The sequence below is a fragment of the Salvia miltiorrhiza genome, chromosome 4 (genome assembly GCF_028751815.1).
Source record: "Salvia miltiorrhiza cultivar Shanhuang (shh) chromosome 4, IMPLAD_Smil_shh, whole genome shotgun sequence".
Taxonomy (NCBI): domain Eukaryota; kingdom Viridiplantae; phylum Streptophyta; class Magnoliopsida; order Lamiales; family Lamiaceae; genus Salvia; species Salvia miltiorrhiza.
The window spans coordinates 43,353,046-43,362,799 of NC_080390.1; the positions used below are offsets into that span (position 1 = coordinate 43,353,046).

The 9,754-nt window shown below is 37.2% G+C and overlaps 1 protein-coding gene across 1 annotated transcript; it reads right to left on the minus strand.

Moving 5' to 3' along the window:
* Window positions 1-962: 962 nt before the first annotated feature.
* On the minus strand, window positions 963-4,530 carry LOC131021858 (uncharacterized protein At4g38062). The gene is made up of 2 exons (XM_057951180.1): window positions 4,329-4,530; window positions 963-3,668 (listed from the first exon to the last, which is right to left on the minus strand). The coding sequence occupies exon 2, from the start codon at window positions 3,632-3,634 to the stop codon at window positions 1,049-1,051; it is 2,586 nt and encodes an 861-aa protein (XP_057807163.1). The 5' UTR covers window positions 3,635-3,668; window positions 4,329-4,530; the 3' UTR covers window positions 963-1,048.
* Between the last annotated feature and the right edge of the window lie 5,224 nt (window positions 4,531-9,754).

A 9,754-nucleotide genomic window follows, 5' to 3' on the forward strand; every position in this document is an offset into this window, starting at 1 on the left:
TTTGAGGATATATTTGTCCATAAAATAGGAGAGAGAAATTGAAACATTATTTTTTTAATTGAAATGAGATATAATTATGTGTAGGTTCAATGACATTTGGTGTATTGACTTTCTATTTTAAAAAGTGGTCTATTGAAATGAGAGATAAATAATGAGTTGTGTGGAAATATTTATTATGTATTGACTTTCTGTTTCAAGAAGTGACCTATTGAAATGAGACATCCAACTAAAGAAACGTGACCTATTATATTAGGATGAATGGAGTTTATAACTAATTTTTCTTAAAATTATCATCTCCGCTTATGAAGATGATTCATGACCGAGGGAGTACTAATTAATTTGTATACAAACATATAAGGTTACATTGTTGGAAAAATTACATTTTATTATGAAAACTGAGAAGATCGAACCAAATGCATAAATTTAGTGCATCCCTTATCAAATTAAGTACACTCGAAAATACATGAAATTTCCGCCCCCTTATAATTAAGATTCGAACTAGGTATTACATTCATTTATATATCAAAGTGAGATACTCATTTCACCAAAACTTTAGCTTCCAACAACGTAAAAATCATTAGTTACTTACTGTTTTTTGAATTTGTTACAGATTTCCTACATTTTCTATATTTGGGCATATATGTTAGTAGGTAACATTTATTGTGCACAAAAAAGATATAGTAAAAACTGAAAACACGTAGGCAAAATCATTTTTGTGTTTTGGTACACATTTCTTTTTAAGAATATAATGTAGGTAAATTTTATTATGCCTATACATATATTTTTCTACAATCTACTTTCATCCAACTTAACATGAAATCTAACACTATCTCATGCTGAAAATGCACACGCGAACAATGTGGATCTAATATACATTTACTGCCAAATGTGTCAAACAGAAAAATATATAGGAAACAAGGAAATTAAATTAAATCAACTAAAAAGAGAATTCCGAAGAAGAATGGAATAATGGTAGAAAAAATCAATTAATATACAAAACCAAAATAGTCAATAAATAAAAAACAAGTAAAAGTTAACCTGAAGCTAGTCAATTGTTAACAATGGTAATGAGTCTCAGTGGCGACCTTTCATCACAAATTGCTTCAACTTTCTTAATGGTAGTAGTAGGAGATGAAAAAGTGTTGATGTTCTCCTGTTCTTCATCTCCAGGCAGTGACTTCACAATATTTCCCAATCTTTCCATCAGCTGAAGATCTTCAGCTGTTAATTTGTTCATTTTCTCAGAGAGTGATCCAATCGTGTTAATCAAATTCTGATTTTCTGATGTTAAGAGCTTGATGGTTTTCTCTGAAATGGAAATCTTGGTTTCAAGTTCGCATTCCAATCTGTGAATCTCCAGCTCTTTCTTCTGCACTTCATCTTCAATTCTATTCTGCTGATCCACTCTCTGTGTTAGGTTGTGAAGATCATTTTCTAGTTCGATGATCATGATGCTCTTCTCTTGAATCTCCATCTCCTTCAGCACTCCATCTGCCTTGATCTTTTCCCAAGATTCATGGAGAACGTTCATCTCTCTCTGCATCTGCGACAGCCTGGAAGAGAACGAGGTCATGGAACTATCAAACTCACGTTCCAATGATGCAACAAGCTGCTGCAGATCACATATTCTCTGGTCTTTCTCCTCCACAAGCTGGTGAAGACTCTTCCTCACATCAGCTTCAGAAAGCGAATCTTCTTCAGCATTCCAACATGAGGCTTCTTCTATTGTAGCCTTCATGACGAGCTGCTGCTGAAGGTTGTCTATTTCTCTATCCTTTTCTTCAAGTTGATGACTAAGGTTTTGTTTCTCGTGCTTAAGGTTCAGCTCCACTTCCGTTTGTGCAAGGAGAGAAGCTTCAACTTCTTTACGCATTTGATGATTTTGCTTAAGGTTGGCTTCCAGCTGTTCAGCCATGGATTTCCATATCCGCAGTTCAAATTCTATTTCATTTGCCTCACGGAACTTCTCATAAAGTTCTTCGTCTGCTCTCTCGAGTGCTTCACGAACCTTGTTCAAGTCATCTTGTATGAGCAGCATTTGCTCTTTGGATTGCAGCCGTGAAGAAGTTGATTCCTTGAGCATTTCCTTGAGCCTGTCAACCTCTTTCTGAAGAGGAAACTGCAGTTCTTCGAGAGTCTGCACCTTTTTCGACAAAATCACTACTTTCTGCCTTTCCTCCTCAAGATCTTCTTGAACACTGATAAGAGCAGCCTTCTTTTGCTCCAACTGTTGCATTAACTTGCACATATTTTCCTCCACCTGTTTGTTCTTCAGATTCGTACAAGAATGATCATCACCAAGTCTGAGTCGGGCTTCTGAAAACTCCGACTTTAAAATCAGTAGCATCAATGAAGTCTCCTGGTTCAGTAATTCCAACTTCATTGTTAAAGAATCACAAGCTTCCAGCTCTCTGTTTAGCTCATTCAACGACGAATCCTTGCTTTCTACTTCAGACCTGAAGTAGTCTAACTCTTGTGATAACTTCTCCATCTGGGAATGCCATTCGGATTCTTTAGCCTTTAGATTTGTGGAGCACCCCTTGTGCACCTGTTCTAAAGACTTAAGCTTGTTTTGAAGCTTGGAAGCTGAAGAAAAGCTCGATTCACGAATTTGAGCTTCTTGGTGCTCTTTCAGGGAAACGAGTAGCTCTTGCTTCTCTTGCTCCAGCTTCCTGAATTGATACTCCATCTCTTTGTATAGTATGTCCTTTGTCCCCAACGAGCTTCTCAGAGTTGCGATGTCATGATCCCTTTGAATGACTAAGTTGTCAAAATTCAACTTAGCCTCATCATATTCAGCACAGACATTATCCAAGCTCGTTCTTGATTCCAAAAGCTCAACTTCCAAGACTCTCCTCTTGGTCTCTGCATGAGCTAGAGCGTTGTTGCACATCTCTAGTCGGTGCTGAAGATCTTGCGAAATTCTAGTTTGAGATTCCAACTTGGTCTCCAAAGAAGAGATGCCATGAAGAAGCTCAGCTCTCTCCTTTTCCCACTCTTTCTCCCTCATCTTAAATTGCTTTCGAAGCTTCTCATGGGCTTCTTCTAAATGAACAAACTGTTCCTTCTTCCATTTCAGCTGATCTTCTAACTTCTTCTTTTTCTCCTCTAATTTGAAGAAAGCATCTTCTCTCACTCCCAAATCCTTGGATGCCACAGTCCCACTCTCTCTTTCTGAACATTTCTTCTGCGAAACATTCAAAAGCCTCTTAAGTCCTTCAACCTCTTGTTTAAGCGCACAGATCTGCTGCTCCTGATAATCTTTTTTGCCATTTGAATCATCCAAAGCCGATGCCAGCGCCTTATTCTCTTCTTCGAACTTGTGAAGCTTCTCATTACAATCAAGACGAAGTTTATCATGCGCAGATGTAATACTCCTGATGATCGATTCTTTCTCTGTCAGATTAGACTTGAGCTCATCATACATTTGCTTGGTAGTAGAGATTTCACTTCGTTTCTCATTTAGTTCCTCAGCTAGTTTCTCTAACTTCAAACTTGCCTCCTTATTCTTGCTCACTTGGTCATTGTGAGATCTCTTTAAAGTTTCAGCTAATTCAACTTTAACACGATATTGCTCTCTCAGCTTTTCAACCTCAGCTTTAGCCTCGTCAAGTTCTTGATACACGGCATCCATTTTCTGATTTTGCAACGACTACTGCAGACAAAACCTGCCCGAGAATGTGAAAAAATTATTAATGCCACGGAGAAGATAAAGCCATCAATGAGCTGAATCATCCAAACAATTTATTCAAGTCTAACATTAAACATACTTATGCCCCATTCAGCTGTGAAGTGTAAGAAGGATTCTACCACTAAAAGCAAAAGATGCAATAAAAGGAAAATATTTGAATTGCAAGATGCAACATTAACGAGTGAGAGCTGATTCTATGTATTTTTTTCACACCAAGAAATAGAGTATATCAACAAAACAAATTCAGCAGTACTATCAAAACTAGGTCTGAAGTGCAATTCACTCTGCATTAGAGTTGGAATAAAAATCAGCCAAACAATGGAAATAGTACATATCCACAGAAACGCTGGAGAAGTTTATGTCTCAAACCAAGAAAACGCGAAATGCAAGCATAATAAAAATCTATTTTGCCTCAATCTTGAGATCTCACTTTTCTCTAATTGGAAATTTCTATTAGGCAAATTTTCTGTTCGTGAAATCTTACATCACTCTGCTTATTCGTAAAATTGCAGTTAAGCCGGAAAAGGCACAGAAATTATCAAGATACAGAAACATTTCGACATATTATCTCAAGAAACTAGGTCGTAATACATTTTGATACTCTGTTCTGTTTGAAAACCTAAGGGGGGAAATTTACCTGTTTCTCCCAGATTCAAGAAATCAGCTCGCATTAGATAGAGGTTGGGGAATTCGATATCATCAGTGTGTGTGTGTGTGTGTGTTCTTTGCCGAAATACGTATGTGTTTGAACAAGATGGAAGTGTGAGAGGAAAAAGTGAAAGAAGTTGGTTAGGAAAGTAGCCGTTGGAGTTTGAATTTATGTGAGGTCGAACTCCAACTGATCGTTTTGTCGAACACTGGTGGATTTGTTACTAATTTTTCATTTTTAAATTAATGGATACTAGCCGTTGGATAAGAGGCCCATGCTGTATCCGCCTTGGGCTTTTGCTAAGATGCTTCATCCAATTTCATTCAACTTAGGCCTGGAAAAGAATAAGTTGGAACCAATCATGAATAAATTCTTTTTTAAATAAGGAAGAAAACATGAAATAGATTAAATCGAAAAAGATTCCAGACATCTATTTTTTTTTTTAATCTTTAAAAGCGTAAATTACTAGTGTTCCTTTCAGATACCTAGTTGATAAATCACCCTATCTTTTGAGCAATGTCCATAATATCTAATAAAATAATAATCGATTTTTTTTATAAATGATACTATTGGAAAATGTAAATGACACTTCCTATAATTGACACTATAAGATTGTAACTGACACAATAACATTTTAAATGACATTATAAGGTTGAAAAGGACACTATAAGATCGAAATTGACAATATTCTATTATACAAATGACACTGTAATATTGAAATTGATACTAAAATATTTTAAATGTTAAAGTGTCATTTATGTTTTCGAATATTGTCCATTATACGCAGTGTCATTTACAATGTTATAATGTCGATTATATGCATTGTCATTTGTATAACCGAATAGTGTCAATTATACACAATGTCATTTACATAGATAAATAGTATCATTTGGATTATGTATGTGATCGGGTCATGGGTTAACCCGACTTACTCGAGTAGAACAACGTAAATAACAGTACTTTCATATAAGAATACAAAAACGATATTGTGACGCAATGGATAAAGCCATGTACGTTGAGGGAGGATTCTGAGTTTGAAACGTGTTGGTCGCGATTTTTTTTCCACCTTTTAGTTAGTGTTAATAGGTAAAAACACCCACATCCTTAACATGTAATTAAAATTGTCAACTCTTATAAAAAAACTTGATCATATACCCAAATTATAGTGAAGGGTCCAATATACCTTTGGATTTTGATGGGTTATTATTATTTTATGTGAAAAGTCTTACACTTTTTTTACAAAAGTACAATTGTCTAAGAAAAACAAGCAATTATTGTATTTTTTGCTTATGTCGATCAAGATGATTGAATATTTGGAAAAAAAAATATTATTTTAATTATTAAACTATAGTTTGAATTCTCGAATTAATCCATTATTTATGGAAAAAAAAATACATGGTTGGACATTAAATTAAATCGGCTACCTTGTAGTATAGGTAGACGGTCGGCCGTACAAGGTAGTCGCCGGCTAGTTACCTCAATTTTTTCCAAATTGCAAGCAATAAATTAGTAGTACACTTTTTTCTAAGTTTTTTAACTTTCAAATTCACGTGAATGTGTAGTCACATTTACTACAGAAAAAGATAGTATAACAATTTATGACATGGATTTGATAAATAGCCACCAACTAATTCATTGGCATTCACACACAAATGTAAACACAAAATCGGTAAACAAGAAAGCGTAATATTTTTTAGAACTACTGGGGAAGGGTTAACTGCATTTTGAGGCTCGAGTTCAAGTCACAAAAAGAAAAAGACGTAAACGTCCATATTATAGTTTTAAATGAATGAATTGATGTAGTGGTATGAAGTATTAAATTATTGAAACAACATGTTTGTCTTTAGTTTTAGGGGGTGTATTCGTTGTGGAGTTTAATAGATTTCTATGGATTTTAAAAGTCTGGGTGTATTCGTTCCAGACTTTTAAAAGTCTGCAGAAATCTGGGTGTATTCGTTCAAGACTTTTAAAAGTCCATATAAATCTGGGTGTATTCGTTTCAAACTTTTTAAAATCCATACAAATCTAGGTGTATTCGTTATTCCATTGACTTCAAATCCGGAATGACTTTCATGGATTTCATCCAAAAAATACACACGACGAAATCCGGCCAAGAACCACGAGAATTGAAATCCATGGAGTTTTGAGCGAGCGCTGAGTTCCAGCGGCTGCGGCCAAGAAGCCAGCGAGCGCCGGAACTCAGCACCCGTTGAGAATGTCCAACGCTCGCTGGGTTTGAGCGTGCGCTTGGTAAATACCCCTCTTCGATTATTTGGGTTGGGATACGAGAAATCAATTATACGTGCTTGTTGAACTCACCAGTGGCGGAGATAAGCACGACAAGGCAAGATGTCATCCATCCAAATCTTGGTGATGCCATACCTCCCATACCGTTGAAACAAGATATCCTCGCTCCCTGCCACCAAATGTCTAGAAAAATTAGTAATGCGTATAGTTGTTGCATTGAATTCATAAAGAAAAGGATGAAAGCCAAAATTCGCTAGAACCCAGCGTTCATAAAGAAAAGGATGAAAGCCAAAATTCGCTGGAACCCAACGCTCGCTGGGTTCCCAGCGCTCGCTGGGACTCAACGGGCGTTGGCATCATGGATTTCAATTCTAGAATTATCCCCCGAATTCTTCGAAAATCAGTGAAAATCGGGGTGAAATCCAACCACGAATTCTTTGAAAGTCGTCTGGAATCTATGTGAATTCCATGGAATTTAAAATCCATGGACTTTTTAAAGTCTGTGGAAATCCACAACGAATACACCCCACTTAGTTTTATTGAATCAGTGTAATTAAATTATTTTCGAGTTAATAAATTATTTTGGTGAGCATATTTATAGAGATGATTTACCCGGTGGGGAAATGAAAGTAACTATACGCCAATTATGTTGAAAAACTAGATAGTTGATCGTGGAATTGATCACTATTTTATTAGCGACAACTACAACTAAACAGTGTAATTGTAGCACAAAAACAGTAAGGAGAGTACAAAGACTGAAATAACGAATCACTCTAAATAATCCTAAGAAAACTCTAGTAATATCCGGGCAAAACAAAAAGATCAGAGATTTAAATAAAACTAAACTCAAATAACAGCAAATAAAATTCAGATTTAAAATCTAATGATAAAACGACTGATCCTAGTGAAGTAATTCATTAACTAAATTAATACAATCAATCTATTAATCATATTTACCAGTTTAATTCAGTTATGATGAGAGATCACACATTTAATCAATTACTCTCATCAGAGCAGCAATAATACTCCTTCCGTCCCACCCAAGATGCTACATATTCCTTTTCGGGTCGTCCCAACGAAGATGCTACATTTCTATATTCGGCAAAAATAAGGAATTTAAACACTTAATTAACACTAATTAAGTATTTCTTTATTACCTTCTCTCTCATATTTTATCACTTTATTACATTCTCTTTCTTACTTTATCACTTTATTACTTTCTCTCTCCTACTACAACTCCTTAAATCCCGTGCCGAAAAGCAAATGTAGTGTCTCGGCCGGGACGGAGAGAGTAGTAGATTAGTAAATTATCTATCTCCGTCAGGTCTCAAGACAATCTACTAACTCCCAATAGCTCCTAAGAATAGCTTACTATGATCCACATGTCTCTGTAAAGTCTCAAGGTTAAAATCATAGCATACATTCTTGAATCCGCTAAACAGTTATCTCCGTCAGGTCTCAAACCGAATAGCTATACATGCAAACTATTGATCAGATAATTCACAAGAATTCAAGCACCAGGAATTATGAATAATAAAATGGAAGGCAAAGACATATGAACAAATTAATCACATGAATTTAGTTAACTATTTACAAACTCTAGAATCAGATAAAGAACTTAGCCAGACATAACAAAAGAAAACATAAACATAATTAAAAAGACAGCAATTGAAAGAATTGTATTATATAAAATCAAAAGAACGATCTTGAATCTCCAATCCTTGCAGAAATTCAATCCAAGCTCTAAAAACTGGAAAACAATGAAAACTAAAAGTTATAGAACTGAAATAAAAAGTTGGGAACCCTAAATAGGTCAAATAAAAGTCCTATATATAGGCACAGGAGAAAAATACAGTCCAGAGCTCAAAAAACACTGAAAAAACATAAAAATAAGGTTTCCCGGACGGGCGGCGGTCGCCGCGCTCCAGGCCAAAATTTGCCACTTTTCGGCGACATTCCCGGCAGTTGCCAGTTGGGTCGCCACCCACCGTGCAAAATTCCTTCTTCACCCGGCGCTCGCCACGTGACTTTATTTAATAAGTTAATTGTTTAATGGGTTAAGGTGCAGATAGGCCCCTCAAGTGGAGGCCCTTAGAGCGTTTCAGTCCTCTTACTAACTGTGTGTGCAAATTGGCCCTCGAACTCAAAAAAATGGTGCAGATCGCCCCCTCTGACTTAACACCGTTATGGGCCGTTAGTCAGAGGGGGCGATCTGCACCGTTTTTTTAGAGTTCGGGGGCTAATCTGCTCACCGTTCATTAAAAAAAAATCACATCTCATCTTCTTCGACCTACTTTTTCGGCGTCAATCGCCGTCAGATGAGGAAAATCACGAAATCAAGTTCCCAAGCCCCAAATCGGGAATTCCAAATCGGCGTCATTGCTCCCGAAAATCACATAATCGAAATGGAAACTTGAATTCTCCCTCGAACGTCACCGCCCCCAATTGCAGAATCACCCCCAACGAATCGAACTTCGCCTCGCCGTAGGCGGTGATCGTGACCCCAATCGAGATCGAGATCATGTTGGCCATGGTCTCTGATTTGAAGGCGTCCTTCTTCAACAGTACGCCGATAGTGTAGATGGCGACGGGCATCGTCGGCCTTTATCACCGGATTTCGCCGGATTTGAGAGAAAGAGGCGACTCCTTATCGAGAAAAGCTAGGCGACTCCTCATCGAGAAAAGCCAGGCGGCGGGTTCACCGGATATTGTGGCGGCGATTTCCAACGGAATGGGAGAATTAGGGCTCGTCCTTGACGCTAAGCGTGTGCAGTCGAGCGAGCTCCGAGGTTTAGGGCCCAAGAGAGAAAGAAAGAGGCGGCGCCCTCCGCCGGCCTCACCGGAGCTTGAATCGGCGACAACGACGATCAAATTTTGAGCGAGAGAGATGAATTAATTAAAAAGTTAAAAGGTGCAGATTAGCCCCCGAACTCCGAAAAAACGGTGCAGATCGCCCCCTTGACTAACGGCCCATAACGGTGTTAAGTCAGAGGGGCCGATCTGCACCTTAACCCTTGTTTAATTGTGTGTTAATTAGTTAAATGAGGTAGCCATGACTTAATTAGTTAGTTATTTTTGTTGGGTCCTGATGGGGTACTGAACTTGTGTATGGGGAAGGAATACACCAGTAAGTTTTTTTTATTATCGAAAACTGAAACTAATGTGAA